Source organism: Onychostruthus taczanowskii, unplaced genomic scaffold (assembly GCF_017590055.1).
Source record: "Onychostruthus taczanowskii isolate IOZ18803 unplaced genomic scaffold, ASM1759005v1 scaffold12, whole genome shotgun sequence".
In the NCBI taxonomy this organism is placed as follows: Eukaryota; Metazoa; Chordata; class Aves; order Passeriformes; family Passeridae; genus Onychostruthus; species Onychostruthus taczanowskii.
Window position 1 is genome coordinate 3,722,130 of NW_024498351.1, and position 19,226 is coordinate 3,741,355.

The following is a 19,226-nucleotide window of genomic DNA, read 5'->3' on the forward strand; positions in this document are numbered from 1 at the left end:
AATAAAATCTTCCTTTCCCCCAGAAACTACCTATGTCATTCACTACTGGCAGCTTTGACTGTGGTGAATGTGTTGAAAAAGCCAAGAGAAACCATCCCTGGTGACACCATCACAGATTTGCACACTCGTGCAGGCATAATGGGATAAAGTGTAAGGTTCACAGGAAAGCACCAGAGCTTTCCTCTCAGGAGAACCTTGAAGTAGCTCTGGTGATGTCTTTGTGTCAGCATGCTGTTCATGTTTCTTCTGCCTTAGCTTCATTCATCACCTACAGGAGCTTATCAAAGTTTGAATAGTGCTGCATGACTTCTCCCTCTCAATGGGGAGGAATTCAGCTCCTGCTGCTTTGCATATTTTGACAGGAAGGTTGACAGTCAAAACTTTCCCTTTTTAGTGAAAAAAACTTACCCTGTCTGTCCTTGCATGCTGCCAGAAATATATGTTTAATACAGGCTATGACCTCTAATAGCAGGCAGATGGTGACAAGCATTTCTCTCCCTGGTGTTTTTCAGCTGGCTGAGCCAAGCAGCTGCTTGGAGCATCCCCAGTGGAGGAGCTCCTCCAGTTTTCCCATGAGAAACAAGAGGATAATGCAGTGGCAGCCTTTTGAGTTCACTTGCTGCTACATATAGCAACTGGATGCCTGCCCTGGCCTCAGAGAGGATCTGCAGTGCCCACAGGAATCATGGGGTGGGTGGCCCTCAATAATGATGCTGCTTTTGCTGTCTTTACCTGCACAAGGCATTGGAAATAAGAAAATTTGCTGCAAATTTGAAGCCAGGGTCGGTTTTTCCTGAAGAGATTTTTTTGTTTCTAGAAACACCGTCTTGATTTAAAAATGTAATTTTGATAGCAACAGGTTGGGTGGTCTTGCATGTGGAGGGCTGGAAATTAAACCATCAACCTGGTTTCATTTCAACAAGAGCTGTTGGGCAAGAGGGTGGGAGAAGAGAAGAGAAGGACTCTTTCCCCAGTAGGAATTGAATGTGCCACTTTAGAAATGAGGAAGGAGAATGCTCCCTTTGGAGCACAGAGAAGGGCTAAATCCCACGTGACCTTCAGAAAAGCAAAGACACAAAAACTAGGTTAGCCCAAATAAAAGATGTATTGACCCACTGCAGGGATGCTCTGAAAATAAATGAGTACAAGCTTGGAAACTACTTCGAGATGGGCACAATTTAGCAGGAGGCCATTAAGTATTTCTGTTTCCCAGGGCCAGGATCTGGAAGAATTTTATCCCCAGGTTTAGGACCTCTCAGCAGAGTCTCATGGATCATGAGTATCCCTGCATACCTGTTCTCCAGCAGAAGTCAGGCAGTGGCCCTAGAGCCTAGAGGCAGCCCTCAGGACTGCCTCTGCTGGCTTTGGGCAGCTCCTGAATTCTACTTGGAGACGAGTTTTACCTTCATACAGCCACACTTTCTCTCAGCATGGACTTTCCTCCCTGTCCTTTGTGTCCTTTGTCTGGCTTTACCAGCCAACACAGGAAGATTTTCCCTACAGAGAATGATGTCATTCTCAGGCATTTAGCAGAAACCTGGTGAAGGTTTGCTAGAACACAGAGGGTCTGAAAAATTCTTTTATCCCTGCTTGTCTGCTAATGATAGGAAACACAGAAATTGAATCTGAGCCTTTGCAATCTTGCAGTTTTAGTAATTTGTAAATTTAACAATTTGGTGCAGTGACTATGGCTGCACACAGTTGATTCGGCTCTCTCCTCCTCTCCAGGCACGGTTAGATGCACAGGGCCACCCAAAAAGAAAGGTGTCATTCTTGTGAGGGCTTTCCACAATATGGAAGACAATAAAGGCTGTGAACCTGGTTGCCCTGTGGACTACTTTTCATTGCAAATCCTTTTTTTTTTTTCCTTCTTTTCATGGGTCTGAAGTAACAGCTGATAGCACGCTTTAATGGTAGCTGTTACAAGGTGAAAGGTTGCTTCCACGGTGAAAGGAAGCATCAAAGCCCCCAAGGCACGCTGGAGTGTCCAGTGCTGAACAAAGCCAATGACGTTTTAAAATCGGAACCTTTGGCCACGGTGCATCGCTGACATTTGTAAGGGTAAGGTCAAACATCTCGGGAAAACTGAGCGCCCGCAGCCCCCGACACCCTGATTCGCAGCTCCGCTGTAAAGAGGCTCTCTTTCCCCTCGATAGCAGAGGTGGAAATTTCCACGCCTATTTCTCCGACCCCCTGGAGCAAAGCTTGACTGAGGAACCTGAAGAAGGCAGTGTTTAGGGTCTGGCCAGATGGATGCAGCACAGGAAACAAAGCGCGGCAGGAAGGTGGCAGAGTTGCTCCGACTAACCAGAGGGTTGCAGGCTTTCGCACTCAACACAGAACAGCATTTACTGAATGGGAAGAAAGGTTAACCTCGGTTTCTTGCAGGGCTGGATGAAAAATCAGCCCTTGCCTCGAGAAAAAATGGCACGGGGCAACACAACAGCTTTTGCCGTAACTCCGTGGTGAGTCGGGCGGCTCGCAAAGCTCTCAGCGAGCCCAGCAGCAGGGCGAGACCCGGGGCGGCGGCTGTCACACACCGGGGTCCCGGCGAAGCGCCGGCACCGGCACCGCTGCTGCCCCACCGCCTCCGGGGCCAGGCGGACTCACCCCACCGGGGCACCCGAAGGGCCGCTCTCTCGGGCTTTGCCGGGGGTAGGAGCCGCAGGCCGGGAGTCTCAGGCCAGCAGGCGAACCCTTCCTTCCCGGAGAGAAAGGGCTGATGTCCCCCCAGAAGCAAGGCCGGCTCTCCCCGGCGCGGGGGCGGCGCGGCGCTGCCGGGGCCGGGCCGTGACCGCGTCCCGCCCCCGGCGGGGCGGTGGCAGCGGCGGCGGCGGTACCGGGGGGGCCGCCGCCGCCCCCCGGTGCCGCCGCTCCTCGCCTCCCATCCCTGGCGGCGGCGGCGCTGGGGGAGCTGGCGGCACTGAACCTGAGCGGGCGGGGGCTGGAGGAGCTGCCCGAGGAGGTGGGTGCCGCCCTGAGCGGGCTGCGGGTGCTCAGCCTGCGGCGCAACCGGCTGGGCCGCCTGCCCGCCGCCGCCCTGCGCCACCTGGGCCGCCTGGCCGAGCTCGACCTCAGCCACAACCGGCTCCGGGGCCTGGGGGACGGAGGGGCGCTGGCGGGGCTGCGGGGCCTGCGCAAGCTCAGCCTCAGCCACAACGAACTGGGCGCCGAGGGCCCGGGGCTGCCCCCCCGCCTCGCCGAGCTGGGCTGCCTCGAGGAGCTCGACCTCAGCTTCAACCGCCTGCGCCGCCTGCCCGAGGGCCTGGGCCGTCTGCGGCACCTCCGCACCCTCGACGTCGACCACAACCTGCTGTCCTCCTTCCCTGCCCCGCTGCTGGAGCTGGCCGCCCTGGAGGAGCTCGACTGTTCCGGCAACCGGCACCTCGGGGCCCTCCCCGAGGGCATCGCTGCCCTCCGCCGCCTCAAGATCCTCTGGCTCAGCGGCACCGGGCTGGCGTCCCTTCCCGAGGGTCTCTGCCAGCTGAGTGCCCTCGAGAGCCTCATGCTGGATGGCAACCGGCTGGAAGCGCTGCCCGCTGGCTTCGGCAGACTGCAGCGGCTCAAGATGCTGAACCTCTCATCCAACCTGCTGGGGGAGTTCCCCTCTGCCATCTTGGCGTTGCCCAGTCTGGAGGAGCTCTACCTGAGCCGCAACCAGCTCACCGTGCTGCCCCCTGACCTCTGTGAGCTCCACCAGCTCCGCACTCTCTGGCTGGACAACAACCGCATCCGCTACCTGCCTGACTCCATTGTGCTCCTCCACAGCCTAGAGGAGCTGGTCCTGCAAGGCAACCAGATCGCCATCCTGCCTGAGGGCTTCGGGCAGCTTTCCCGTGTCACCCTGTGGAAGATCAAAGACAACCCCCTCATCCAGCCCCCCTATGAAGTGTGCATGAAAGGCATCCCATACATCGCAGCTTACCAGCAGGAGCTGGCCCACTCCCAGCCTGCCCTCAAACCCCGCCTCAAACTAGTCCTCATGGGCCTAAAGGATGCGGGAAAGACCCTGCTGAGGCGGTGCCTCATGGAGGAAAATGAGCAGAGAGAGGACATGGGAAGCCTGGAGGCAGGGAACACCCAGCACAGAGGGTTTCCTGGGCAACAGCAGGACGTTGGGAGGGTGGCAGTTGGGTGTTGCCCCTTTCCAGAGCCTCAAGACAATTCCTCAACTCGGGTACCTGTCACGCAGCAGGTGGAACATCTCCCTGTTGAGCGGCAGGACATCCCTTCTCGTGTGCCCTCTCACCGAACAAAAGGGAACACAACATCCCCTGCACCATCACTGCCACCCAATGTGCCCCGAGTACCACTGGGACTAGGACTATCAGGTGGCAGTAAGGGCATCGAGGTGATGGACTGGACAGCAGATGCAGAGAGGGGCCTGACATTCATTGTGTATGAGCTGGCAGGGGACCCAAGCTATGATGTGATCCAGTCTTTCTTCCTTTCCCCTGGAGCCTTGTACGTGCTGGTGGTGAATTTGAGTGCCTACGTCCCTCAGCACTTCTACCCCTCTGTGGGCTATTTCTTACACTGGCTCAGTTCCAAGGTGCCCCATGCCGTAGTGTGCATGGTGGGAACCCACGCTGACCTCTGTGCGGAGCGGGAGTTGGAAGAGAAGTGCCTGGACATCCATCACCAGATCGCTCAGCAGGAGAAGAGGGATGCTGAGGGACTCCAGAGCTTAGTCCGGCAGGTGGATGAGGCTCTGGGACAGGACTTTGACCTGCGCTGCTCCAGCCCGCATGCTGCCTTTTACGGGGTCTCAGACAAGAACTTGCGGCGAAAGAAAGCCCAGTTTCAGTATCTTCTCAACCACCGCCCACAGATCCTATCTCCAGTGCTGCCTTTCAGCTGCCAGGACCGTTGCCAGGTGCGTCGCCTGCGGGACAAGCTCCTCTCGGTGGCCGAGCACCGGGATATCTTCCCAAACCTGCACCGGGTGTTGCCCAAGTCTTGGCAAGTGCTGGAGGAGCTGCACTTCCAGCCTCAAGCTCAGCAGTTGTGGCTTAGCTGGTGGGACTCTGCCCGGCTGGGCTTGCAGGCAGGCCTGACGGAGGATCGGCTGCAGAGTGCCCTGTCCTACCTGCACGAGAGTGGAAAGCTGCTCTACTTTGAGGAGCATCTCACCTTGCGGGAGTATGTGTTCCACAACCTGCCGCGGCTCATAGACATCCTCAATGTCTTTTGCCAGCGGGATGCCACCGTGCTGCTCCAGAAGCTGCTCAGCGACAAGCAGATTGACGAACTGAGGACCACTCAGCTCCATCATTACGTGGAGGGCTTCTTGCTGCATGGCCTCCTTCCTGCCCATGTTATCCGTCTCCTTCTTAAGCCCCACGTCCAGAGTCGGGAGGATCTGCAGCTCATTCTGGAGCTGCTGGAGAAGATGGGGCTATGTTACTGTGTCAACAAACCCAAATGCAAGCCCTTAAATGGGGCGGCTGCTTGGTACAAGTTTCCCTGCTACGTGAAAAACGAGGTGCCCCATGCCGAGGCATGGATCAACGGCACCAATCTGAGCGGACAGTCCTTTGTGGTCGAGCAGCTGCAGATTGAATATAGCTTTCCATTCATTTTCCCACCCGGCTTGTTTGCACGCTACAGTGTCCAGATTAACAGCCACGTGGTTCAGCGCTCAGATGGCAAATACCAGATTTATGCCTACCGGGGAAAGGTGCCTGTGGTGGTGAGTTACCGGCCTGCCAGGGGAGCTCTGCAGCCAGACACTCTGTCTATCGCTAGTCATGCGTCCCTACCAAATATCTGGACAGCTTGGCAAGCTATTACGCCTTTAGTGGAAGAACTGAATGTTCTGCTCCAGGAATGGCCGGGCCTGTACTACACTGTGCATGTCCTCTGTTCAAAGTGCCTTAAAAGAGGGTCACCCAACCCACACACTTTTCCAGGTAAGGCACAGCCCAGCTTGCCTTTCATCTCTTTTGGAGCTTTGCCCCTTCTAGAAAGGTGTCTTATGAGGTCAGCCCTAGCTCTGTTGGTTTTTTCTTTTTTGTCATTTTTTTTTTTTCTTTTATTTTTTCTTTTCTTCTCTGCTCTAACTCCTTTCCCTGGTGGTTTGAGTCATGAGAGAAAATATTAGGGTAGCTCCAAGGAGACAGACTTAAAATAACCGTATTCTGAGAGGAGGGGGGTGTTACATCCCCCTTTGTCTGTGCCTTTTCTCTCTGCTTTTTGGGTTTTGGCCCTGAGGGTTGGTCGTGCCATTGTTGAGAAGTCTCTGACCTGTCCTCCTTGTTTTGATTCCTTTGAATGGGACTGTGGTGTTGGGGTTCTTTTCCCCCTAGTTCCTTTTACCCTGCAGCTCCCACTTCCTTGAAGCTATTTTTAAACACGAATAGAGATGCCAAAACATTGCAGGTATCCCCCATTCCCCCCTTCAACTCTCCACCCCCAAAACCTGGCCTGTGCTGCAGTCTTTCTGAATGCAGGAAAGCTCCTCCTGGTAGACAATGGGTGTGCTGGTCTCCGTAGCCCTGTGTAAAAAGAGCTTTCTCTGAGCATTCTTTGAGCCCTGTCTCTAGCAGGAAGCATTCCTCACTGAAGAGAGAAGGATTCTCCATCTTCTTTGTTTAAGTGTCACCTAGAAGTGATTCCCAAACTGTGCCTTTTGGAGCTGTTCTCAAACGCATTTTATTTTCCTTCCTCTCTCTCCCTTCCTCAAACGAAAAAAGCATAACCTCTCTCCTCTGGAACGTGACTGCTGATTGTACTTTTTAAAGCTGTCACCTCTAAAGTTGTGATTTGTATCGGTGATGTTTTCCAGCAGCATCTGTTTTACTTTGTGTGTGCAGGTACTGCCTCCTAACTAGTGTCCTCCCTGCTCTGCTTGGGTTTGCTCTGCAGCTTGCAGGGTGCCATGGGAAAGGTGCTTTGATGTGTAAATCTGCATGAAATCAAAACGCACTCTGGACTGTGAGCAATGCTCCAGAAATCTGCATTGTAGCAACCATGTTGGAGGTGTGTTGGAACATTATTAAGAGGTAGCTGAAATTGTGCAGGGAGCTGTAGCATGATTTGACTTAGAGCAAGCAGTGGTGCTGAATTTGTTCATAAGTAAATGTGTGATGAATGAGGTGTGGGTTTTTGGGGGTTGTTTTGGGGTTTTGTTTCTTGTTTTTGTTTTTTGTTTGTTTTTCTCTGGATATTTATAATAAGGAGGTGCAGTTTGCTCCTCAGCCTGAATCCTGGCTCCATCATCTGTATCTCCCTCCAGCTGCTCACTTATGTAAGAGCCATTGGACTGGGGGGTGAATCCATGCTGTGAGACATGCTGAGTGATATCTTGCTGCTGACATGGTGCATAGGGCAATGTGATCTGCTTTCCAAACAAAAAACTGAAAACTGAAAAAACTAAACCTGCCACAGAACCCCTCAAAAAACCCCCAAAAACCCGCCAAAATTAGTCAAGACAGCAGACATGTGAGTATGCAGTGTGATGGGCACCTATTGAAAATTTAGCTTGTGAATTCCAGTCTCCAGTCATGCACCTCCTTTATTTTTGTTTTTTAACTGGTGAATGCTTTGTGGCTGTCCCTTTTCTCCCTGTGAGTAGATGGTGCTTTAAAAGGGAAATTTGAAGAGGGGCCAGACTGTCTGCAAGCAGTTGGTGGTGTTGCTGACCCCAGTGATGGTCAGAGCAGGTTCAGGCATGACAGAGGCATTGAATGGCCTTTTCCTTTGGACTTGGCTGTGCCATGTATGTTTCCTTAGAGATGGGAAAGGATTTATCTCACCTGGGAGCCAGGCCAGGTGTGCTGGGAAGGGAAGGCCCAGGTAGGCAGTGCGCTGAGCACAGGAGAAGCTGGGGCTTGTGTGCCACGTCTCTGAATGACACCTGGGTGATGCTGCCTGTGGAAAGGGGGTTGCAGCATTTTTGAGGTGCTCCAGCAGGGAATTCAGGCCTTGTTATCAAAGGCACAGGATAGCATCCCAGATGTGACCCTGCTTTGGGTCAGGGAATGACTCTTCTAAACATGGATACTCTGTGACTCTAGCTGGGAGAACAGCAGACAAACATGTTTAAAAGGCAAGGCTGATCTGTGGAAATGCTGAAGAGTGATTAAATCAATTTATTGAGAAGCCTGCTTGTTGTCATGGATGATGCTTGAATCTAGCCCAGGTTTGATGTGAAAAATGTGAACTGTGATTTGACTTGGGAGGCCTGTATTTCTGCATTTAATCTAAAACATTCCTTGCTGTGTATCTGCTCTATGAATAAAAGACTGTTTGGGAGCCCCTAAATGGCAATCGTGAAGCTCAAGACTTTTTTTTCCTCCCGATTTTGTTGATCAGGAGGCGTGCATGTTTAAGTCATGCTGCCAAGCTTGCTGTCATGCGAGTGAATCATGGTTGGTGTCATTTTTGACAAGGTGTAGGAAAGAGAGGGGTCTAATGTTACAAAAATATGTAGTGAGGGAGATGTCTGTGTTTCTTTCCAAGCTCTTTTAGTGGAAATCACTGGCAATTACAATGCTTCTAATACTTAAATAGGTCTGTGGGCTTTTTAGGGCTGCACTGAAGAAGTGCTTTGCAGCCAGTTGACCTTAATAAGGGAAATATTTCTGTGTAGACACTGCCAAATTTGTGCTCAAAAATGGAAGTGCAGTCTGGCTCTCTGTGTGGTTGTGCAATCTGTGTCGTCATTCATGAAACTGATGGTGCATTCTTTGGTCATCCAAAATTTTTATTAGAATCCCTTTCAAAAAGGAGGTTCATGAGTTGAGGATTAATCTTTGCTTTTCCTCTCCTTCCCTTTCCTCTCTATCCTGCACACTATAGCTTCCATTGATAATACACACAGCAATCCTCTAGGAATAGGGCTACTGTGTGTAGAAATGGTAAATAAAAATTGAGGTTCTGGATTCCGTTTTCTGAGGGTTTATTGCAAAGAGTGAATGAAAGTGATATAAAAATGTCTTGTTGGGTCCTTTTAAGGAAGTTTTTGTTTTTGAAACAGTTTTGTAGCTGGACGAAATAGTAACTGAATTGGCATCTGAGCTGGAATTTCAGTATGCTTTGAGGCCGCAGTCATCCACTTGGCTGATAACAAGTCAGTTGAACTGATTTTTTTCTTTTACATTTGCATGATATATAAATGAAATCATCCCTACCAGGCTAAGAAAGTCATATCTGTCTTTGAGTGACCAACAGGAATGGTTCACGTCTCCAAGACAGTAAGACCTCAGCTGTGTCATCACAGGCATTGTGGAATGCTCTCATTTGTATGGGATGTTCTTTCAACCCCTGGACTGAAGAGCTTTTAGGTTATTCATGTCTTGTAAGCTATTAAGTGACTTGGGACTGGGGGGTGGAGGTGGTTTGCCATCTGTCTGATAGTAGACATGTGTGCTTTGTTTGGACAAATGTGACTGGACTTTCCAAGCTTGTGTTCATATGCACCTGCTAACTGCCCTGCTGCTGTTTCCCCTTGCCCTGTGCTAGGCTGGGTCTGGGTCACCACGCGCTCTTCCAGGCTGTCTTTTGTACAAGGTGTCCTGATGTCCTATGCATGATTCTTCTGGTGTTTGGGCTGGGAGGGATTATGTTTGACCCGTGGTTTTCCTTTATTCCTGCCTTGTGAAGGAGCTGTATGAGTGTAGACATAAGAAACTCAGGGTCTGTGTCCATCGCAGAAGATGGACAAAATGCTGTCGCAAGTAAGATAAGGTGATGTGGGTTTTCACAGAGTGAAAATTGAAAGCCATGGGCAAAGATACTGTGTGAGCCTAGCAGCCCCTGTCCAAAAGGATGCTCCAGAGCTATTGGGGAGCGTTGAACGATTCTGGAGGACTAGCAAGAAGAGGTCTCTTGTGGAGAGAAAGTGCACCTGCCTTGCTATTCCCTTCTTGAGGTATCAGAGCAGGGACGAGATCACAAGCCTCTACTCTGCCGGTCTCCCACACTGAGGGTGAGCAGAAGCAGGGATTATAGTGCCAGTCACCTTAAGGGGTACAGATGGAGGTATAATAGTATCATAGTGTAGTTCCCCTGTGAGTCTCTCTGTCAGGGCTAGAGCAGGGCTAACTAGGCCACCATATGCACATGATTCAAAGTGAACCATGCTCACCAGCCCTGAGATGGAGTCAAAAGCTATCATGATCTCCCTTGGTGGCTGGGATGGAGTCAGGAGGCAGAGAGGTGGAGGTTCCTGTGATGTGTCATGCTGTCGAGTCACCCTATGCCAGGTGAGGCGAGAGCAGGTGAGACTGGTTTTGTCAGAAGGGCTCCAGAGTTGCTTCAAAATCTGAGCTGCTGCTCGGTGAAAGGCTCATGTCAGGTATCTAACTCCACGCTGTAGTCATGCTTTAAGTAGCTGGGGTTCTTTTCATAGACAATTGCAATAGAGCAACACCTGCTTGTTAGAGAGCCTGACGCTAGCATTAGGCAGCCTTCTAATTTCCCGTTTGCAGGTGGAGTCTTTTTTACTTGACTTTCAAAGTAGATGCTATCGCTGTTTGGGGGCTGTTGTCACTCTATCCTGCAGGCTGTGGCTTCAGCAGAGTACTCAGCAGAGTACTAATTGGAGGCAGTGGGACAAGACTTCAGCGCCATGTGAGCTTTGGATCTGGGTGGCAGGATGAAGCTGAACAGGGCCCTGTGTTTCAAGGGAAGAAGACCATAGATTGGTTGCTGGACTGGGTGAAGCTACTATCATTCTGTGGCTCTAGCATGGATAATTAAGTTTAGTGACTAGAGCTGATTTCTGTGCTGTGGCAGTGACAACCTTGACTGGTGTGACTTGCTGTAGGTAACAGTGTAGGAACACAGTAGTAGCCTATGTGCCATCACTGATATTTAGAGATTTCCTTCATATTAACCTGTGTGTTGCGAGGTCAGTATTTGAAGTCCTCTTGTTTGGTGGCTGTGGCATCCTCTAATTTAAACAACATGTTGAAATGGACAACAAATATTTCTGTGGTCTTGGAGGAAGCTGAGAAATTGCCAGAGGAAGAGTGTGGTGTGCAGAGTGGGTGGCTGCCATAGGACTGTCCCTGGTGGGGTGTAGAAGTGGGAATCAGTCTTTGGAGAGAACTGAAGTAGTCAGTGCAGACCTGGGCTTGTGCCTGACAGTCTGGCTTGGGAGGATGTAGGAATGGGAGGGAATGTGGTTGCCAGAAGAAAGGCTGAGTTTTTTGAATTGCCTTCTTACAGCTGTCCTGCAGTGTCTGGTTACCTCATATTGTGTGTGTTTGGGAGCTTTTATTTTGAAGCTCTTAATACAGAACTTGCTAAAATTACTTGAAATTAGAATGGCAACATGCGCACTTAACACTGCTTGAAGAAATCCTCTTTCTTGCTTGAAGGAATCATCTTCCTTACTCGAGAAGTTCCTATGCATTTCTGATAAAAGAAAGCTTTCCTGTTATGTCAGCTCTGGCACAGGGAAGCTCTTCTGGTATGTCCCTTAACAACTTGTCTTGCCCTGGCCTGTTCCTCATGGGGGTCATCTCTGGGCATTGAGCCTCTGGACTTTGATCTGCCACCACTGAACCAGGGAGATGCTAGATTTGGTTGAGTGGATCTTTTTGGTTTGGTTAGTGAAGCAAAGCAGAGTTCTTGGCCTTCAGTGCATTACTTTTTTTTTAGTTTGTGTTTTTAGTTTGTGGTTTTTATTATGATTGCTGAAATTTGTCCCTGCAGGAAATGACCTATAAAAGAGCTGCTGGGTACCAAATGATTCTTTGTTGCATTGCGTGAGATCTGTTTAAAAGCTACTGACTGTGAGGGTGAGATAAGCTGTTGTTGGAGGTTTTCCCCTCTCTGTAGTCAGTTGATTACATTAGGACTGATTTGTGTGCTGCTTCAGCATGCTGTGGACACAGGTGTCATGAAACATGCTTTGCATTGCCTTGTGTGCTCACAAATCCGGTGATATGATACCTGCTTCTACAAACGCTGAAGTGGGAAAAGTTTTCCCGTGTAAGTTTAGTTGAGATTTGGCATGGGAACGATCCACATGCAGGTCTATTATAGCGGCCAGTGCTGAATCGTTGTTCTAGGGGCAAGGAGTGGGAAGGGAATGCCTAAAGTACAGTGTGAACTATAACCACCAAATTCCTCTGCTGCAAGCAAAATGTGTCATTGCTTTTGACTAGCTAAGAACTTACCTGTGCCTAAGAAAGCAATGCACTTGGGTTACAGGAGTCTCAGCCTGCCTTCATGATGTGTTATATGGTGGTCTTGCCTACATCAGGAGAGCTGATGGGGTTCTGGTGACCACAGTGTGAAGGAGCTGTCTTATACAGAGGATGAGGAGACTGTGATGTTTTTGGAAGCTGTTCCATGGATAAAGTTTACAGTCTTGGATATCAAGGTCACCTGTGTGAATGTAGACCAGCTGGGAGAGTTTTGTCCTCTAGCACTTTCTTTCTGGGGAGCCAGATGTAAGAACTGAGATGGGGGCATGTGAGACCTGTGAAAATAAAGTGGCTGGTGCCTTTGTTAGAAATGTAATTTGGGATGTTCAAATGGACTGAACATCCCCACCTTGGAGGGCTTATGGTTCTTCCTCAGGAGGCTGCTGGAGACTGAAGACATATTGCAGTTGTGGTATTTTCCTGGCTAAAGCTTGGTGGCAACACTGATCAGCTTGCCAACATGGTCAGTGGTACTGTGGTTTCAGACTTACCAGGTTCTGTGGTTAGGGGTGACTTGTCTGTGGCCAGTGGATGGAGGCTGTGCTCAGACTGAGCTGTGACTGCTGGAGTGCTTGCCTGCTGGAGTTGGTTGTGGTTTAAAGCAAGACCTTAATTTCAGATTTGTTTTCTTGTATTCCCAGTGGTCATTTTCAAGAGCTCTGAGCTTTGCCCAAAGGTGTACTGAGTACACTCCTTACCGGTTTTATCTGTGGATTCCTGGGGGATGAGTGTGAAAATGGCCTAGGACCTACGGACTTTACAAGGTCGCATTAATTTTGAATTGGCAGTTGAGCATGGCAAGCCCTGCATGAACCAAACAACAGCTTTGAGATGAGCAAGGTGCTTCAGTTGGGAAGGCTGTAAAACTGAGCGCTTTGTGAAGATCAAACTAGACTGAACTCTAAGGGCAAGTAACCTTCAGCACAAAATAAAGTTCAGTCTCAAATCCTGTTCAGACCTGCCTCGTATTGCCAAGTGCTGACTCGGACTTGGTGCTTGAACACTCCAGGAAGCAGCTGTAGTGTTGTTGATCTAGGATACATTGAATTGTACTGATAAGATGATGGGAGACTTCTGCTGGGCTTTTACTGGCAGGATTTTGCAAGCTTTTCCAAGTGCATTTCTGCGAGACTCTTTATGAAAGCAATACCAGGATATCTCTTTTATCCAGTTTTAGGATGATGTTTGCCAAGAGTCTAGTTTAGAAAAGCATTTTTATTTGTGTTATCTGAAGGAACCTACACTGTTCTGGGAAAGCTCCTTCCTCCTTCATACATGGTACCCATCACTTTCTGTTGAGTTTTCAGTCTCTTCCTGTTACAATGTGCCAGGAACAAAACAAAGGTACAACAGTGATAGGACAGGGATTTATGTGCCTCATGCCCACAAATGACTGGTAATAAAATTAATATTGTAGGCATTTGTTCTAACTGAATGCAAAATTATGGCACACTTCACTCAAGACTTGTTTCTTGAATGATGTGTACATGGTAACTTTCCAGTCGGTCTGTGTTCTGAATTCCTCTTGGAGCATGTTCTTTACATTTTTAGCAGGTGTTTTTCTCTCCGGCAATACCCAGTGAGCAATGGTATCTGATAAGGCACAGATCCTGCCATACAGCAGGGTAGGGTTGTTTATGAACTTCCTGAAAAATTAATTGGCTGTGGTTTCCACAGCATCAAAATCTGCAGGGTTTGATTTGAGACAGGGGTGCTTGACCTAATTTGCTTCCAGTGCATCTAACGGTTTCTGCCCCATGAAACCATACAGTGGAAAAACATTGAAGGTGTACAGTGATTTAGCCTTGCTTGACTTTGAGAGACGTGCAGTGCATTTGGTTCTTCTGTATCAGTGCAAGGTTGGCAGCAGAGGGCTGCTAGAAGAGCTGATTTGTCCTTAGGCTATCCCAAAACAAGTGTCCTCACATTTAGGAAGACCCCCGCCACTTGCTGCATGGGCAACATACAGAGGAAGAGCTTCTTGCAGCAGAAGAAAATGGCATCTTTATTATGCTGTTTCTGAAAGTTTATGATGGACACAGCAGAACTGCAAAATTGTCCTGCAGTACAGACCATGAGTCTGCATGGTGCAGCAGCTCCCTGCTGCATCAGGAGCTGTTGTGGAACTCTGTTGCTGGCTATTTAGTACCTCTCTCCACTCCCTGTGGCCTCTGTCCTACCAGCAGCAGTCAGGTATGGATGGCAAGCAGTTTTTCTCTGAACAGATAGTGTTAAAAAGCAAGAACTTAGCAATGTGCAGAGCAGAAATGCACAGGCTGTACAGTGTGGAGGTGGGAGAGGCAGGGACCTCTGTCTGAGGCTGGCTGCCTGACATCAGTCTTGTACTCTAAAGATTCCTGTTGCCCATGTCCAAACAGTTGCATTTTCATCTCTCATTAAAATTCTCAGATAAATTGAGATCGATAAAGAATGAAGTGCCAAAAGATGGAGTAATGGCTGATGATAAAGATCCATTCTGAGAAGCAGTCATCTCATATTGACGTTCCTGACACTGCAATTTTTATCATTCCACCCTCTCTCTATATTTATATTGTGTCTAACTCACCAGTCTGTACACATATTCTCTTTTACTACATTGTGGGGAAAATAGCATGATTGTCTGTCAAATTGCTGATCTTTGCACTTTTCAGGATCACATCCTCAATGTATAATAATATGCGGCTGTATTTATTTTGATGTGTGATAGGGGGTAGTTCAAGTTGTTTATGTAGAATTCTTTTTTTTTTCCCCCCCCCAAAAAGAGATGAACAGCTGGGACCTTGTCTATATGGGACCAAAGGGAGACTTGAGGCAGCTACATAATTTAGTTGTCCCCTTACTTTTGGAATTCTTCATCTGTGAAGCTGTGAGTGGCTCACAGGAGCAATGACCTTCCTTAGCAGGGGGATTTAGTCATGATGGGACACACAGGAGCTGGAGAAGTGACAGTAGGGTGGCAGCCAGGCTGCTCTGCACACCTTTGAGAGATCTGCTCTGTGAGATCTGCTCTACTAATGCCTCTTCCAAATTGCAGACGCACCCAGGAATAGCCAAAGGGCATGGGAAATTGCAAATCCAGACAAACTGGTGTCTGACTCAGCAACAGCTGTGTGGTGACAAACTCTCAGTTAATGATAGAGCTCTGTTTCTGAGTCTAAAATGTTTTTTAAAGTATGCTGTAGCTTGAGAGAACAGCTGCCGGCTTGGTCTCCACTGCCTTAATGTGGGCTTTGAGCCAGCCAGCCCTCTGTCCCACTACTGAACTTCTTAAGTCACTCTGCCTTGCACCACTGTATTGCTGAGCAGCCCAACTAGAAACAAGCAGTGAGAGCTGGAATAATCAGTTCTGGCTCAAAGTATTCCCTGGGTAGTCCTTTGGATGGGTTGGCTTTCTTGGGGAAGCCTCCTCTGGACTGTATCTTCAGGAAGCTAGCATGCTGTGTTCATGCAGAAGCAAGCAGGTGGACTTCCCCACATTTCCAGGACATTCCAGGCGGAAGATGGACAAACTTATCCTTTTTATATGTCTGTGCTATTGCGGTGAGGGGAAGAGATGGAGGATTTTGTTTCCTCTCCTGGTTTCACAGTGCTTCTTACACCCTTGCTGTGTGTGGCTCTGTTTTTGCAGTGGGTTTCCATGGCAAGGTTTTGCTAGCAGGAGTGGGGCCCTACAGAGTTTGCTCCTGCGAGCAGCTGCTGGACACTTCCCATCTCTCTGACAACCAATGCCTGATGGCTCCAAGACAGACTCACCACTGGCCAAGGCCAAGACCATCAGCAATTGTGGTAGTACCTTTGGGATAACAGATAAGAAGGGGAGAAAACCCAAAAGACTTTGCAGCAGCAATTGCAGCTGGAGCAGGTCGATGCCCGAAGGAGGCTGTGAACCCGTGAGGAGCCTGTGCTGGAGCAGACTTCAGACAGGACTTGTGGACCCATGGAGAGAGGAGCCCACACTAGAGTAGGTTTGCTGGCAGGACTTATGAGCCCATGGGGGACCCCAGTCCATGAAGAACTGCAGTCTGTGGGAGGGGGCCCCACGCTGGAGCAGGGCAAAAGTGTGAGGAGTCTTTCCCTTAGGAGGAAGGAACAGCAGAGGCAATCTGTGATGAACTGACTGCTGACCCCATTCCTGATCCTCTGTGCCACTGGAAAGGGAGGAAGTAGACAAAATTAGGAGGAAAAAGTCAGGTGTGAAGTTGAGCCCAGGAGGAAGGACTGAGTAGGGCAGAGGTGTTTTAAGATTTGGGTTTCTTTCTCATTATCCTTCTCTGATTTGATTGGTAAAAAAATTAAAGTAATTTTTCAAAGTAGTGTCTGTTTTGCCTATGACAGTAACTGGTGAGCGATCTCTCCCTGCTCTTACCTAAATGAGCCTTTCATTGTATTTTCTCTCCCCTGTCCCATTGAGGAAGGGAGTGATAGAGTGGCTTTGGTGGGCATGTGGCATCCAGCCAGGGTTAACCCACCACAATTTTATAGGCAGAACTGCTGGATGGGGTTGAATGTACTGAAGCAGAGGATGCTTGGTGGCAGGTTTCCAAACCAGGGAGTCAGCAGCAAGCACCAGGCCTACTTAGACTCGTTGCATAATCAAATGAGTTTTCAGCTCCCTGTGCATTTCACTAAATCTTCATTTTGAGCAGCCTCTTTCTTTGTCCGAGAGATTTTCATGCTCTTATTTCAGACAGTGATGCATGCACTAGATTTGGAAAAGTCTCATATCCATATGACTCTGGTATATCAAAGTGGCTAAATTTAGAAAATCTAACAAAAAAGAGCTTCCCCTTCCTGTGATCTGACATAATGTTTCTTGGTCGCTGTTATTTTTACTACAGAACAGCTTAAATCTATTTTGGTTGGGCACTAAGTGATGGCTACAGTGTGAAAGAAGAAATTTGTTTCTGTGAAGTCAGGCGGCCGTGCTGCAGCTTCAGGGCTCTGAGGGCAGCCTGCTCACGCTGAGCATGTGCCAGTGCTGTGCTGGGGCTCCCTTACAGCCCTGCTCAGCTCTCTCAAGCTCTGCCTGCTCAGGTCTCTGGGGCTCAGAGCTTTGATGGCTCTGAACTTCCTTAGCATCTTGTAGATGTAGTGAGTGGCAGTGGTGGTGGATTTTAACACACACACACCCTGTCCCGTACTTCACTCATCCTCCAAATTCAAGTAGGATAGTGTAGGGAAGATGTCTGACTGGCAGCAAAGTAGAAGATGCAATGGGAATTTACATGGGAACTAGTCATGCCTCTGGTCTCTTTAATACATGGATCTTTCACTGTACACTGTTAGGACTGAGCCATCCCTGCCTAGAAAAGGCACTGGTGGAATCATGCCCTGCTGAGCACCTTTAGCTCCTGGTGTCAGGAATATGTAATTCACTATCAAACTTTCTTACTCATTTTGGTTTGGGGTTTTTTTTTGTTTGGGTGGTTTGGGTGTTTTTAAAGCCATCTCTTTTGTTAAAACTTTCTCTGTGGAGGTTCAAGCTCATATTTTATTATAGCGAACTTCTCTGCTTCAACAGCCTTCTGACTTGTTTCTAGAGCATCCCACGCCTGCTTTCATATTGAGATGGAGTGAAGGAAGACAACTGGGATATTGGGAGGAGATGCCTTTTTTTGCTGACCTTAATATCCCAGAAATCTGCTGAGCAAGAATTTATTTCTTACTTTATCATCATTTTAAGCTTCTGGTGGACAATTGTGTAGAAATGTTCAGCGAGTGAAAATGGAGTGTGAGCCTCACTCTGGAACTTCGCTCATCTCCAAGTGCTTTTGTTCAGGTTCATGGTGGTGCCAGAGGGCTATGTAGGGAGTGAAACTCCAGTGTGCTTTGTCCTCGCTGAAAGGTCCAGCCAGATCTGCATACCTGAACCTGTACAGTCAGGAGTTTTGGGCAGGGAGTCTCACTCATGCTGTCACGTGAAGGGTCATGCTGTGATCCTGCACTGGTGACATTTTCATGGCAGCTTGAGTAAGCAAGTTTGTAGTTTCTCAAAGGAGCATGTGTGTGCCCAGAGGGAGCCCTACAGGCTCTGTGGTGATCATTACTGGATTTTGGAAAGATCTTAACTGGTGCTTGCATAGGCAAATAATTCAGCTTGGCAAGTGGCTGCTGTGGTCAGCTTGGAGCCTTCCTAGGGCGAGGTGCTGAAATAAACAATCAAGAGCTGAGTCTTGTGTGCGTCTTTTCCTAAGCAATGCGTTTGTACCTCAAAGGCTTTAGCCAAACTAAAGACTTCCTTGGATGAAAGAAAAGTTTGGGAACCTTCTGTTGGGATCAGAAAAAAAAATTACATTTCTCTGTGTCTTTTGTAATGGAAAGCTGCCACAAAGCTTTTGAAGCTGCCTGTTAGTTTTAATTTGTTCTTTGTCCTTCTTTGAAATAAATCACATCTTGCTTCTCTGAAAAGAGTTTAGCATGTTATGCACATACACACATGCATAATTTTGAGTGCCTACAGTGAAGTTTAACACAATGTTAAGAAAATGTTGCCAAACACAGCAAGATCATGTTCAGTTTAGTGATTCAGACATGATCTGATTTCAAAAAAAGAAAAAGTGTTAAAATAAATAAAGAAACGCTGCAACCAACCATTGGGCTGAAGAGGGTGTGATGAGAGGAGGTGCTTAGTGGGCTGTTTTGGGAAGTGCGGTAGATTGGCTCTGAATCTGTAACTTGGACTTCTGGCCCAGCACTTTGCAGTGCTTCCCATTAAAAGCTGGCAGCTGTGCGAGTGTGGCCAGGTGTCTTTGGCTGAAGGAAGCTGAGCAGTGTAGCTGTTCACTTACTGCATGGCTGCTCCTGCCCCTGGGGAGTAGGGTGGATGCTGGCAGCATGGTCCTTGTAGTGAGGTTGGGCACCTTGAAGGCAGTTCTTGACCAGCCTCTGGTTTGTCACCAGTATGGGATCACAAGTTGTCACGTTTTATGGCAGACCCATGCCCAGGTTTCAGGTCCAAGTTTATTACTGTGAGCTGTGCTTCCTGAAGCATTTAGCGTCATTATTTCCCTGAAATAGCACCTTTGGTTGAATGCTGTGTGACAAAACAGCCTCTGTGCTGCAGCT

The 19,226-nt window shown here is 48.7% G+C and overlaps 1 protein-coding gene across 1 annotated transcript in view; it reads left to right on the plus strand.

The window, feature by feature from the left end:
* Nucleotides 1-19,226, plus strand: part of MFHAS1 (malignant fibrous histiocytoma amplified sequence 1) — a 37,946-nt gene that overhangs the window by 1,054 nt on the left and 17,666 nt on the right. Inside the window, exon 2 of the mRNA XM_041427802.1 lies at nt 2,826-5,912. Coding sequence (XP_041283736.1) covers nt 2,826-5,912 — 3,087 coding nt within the window. The remainder of the gene's footprint in view (nt 1-2,825; nt 5,913-19,226) is intronic.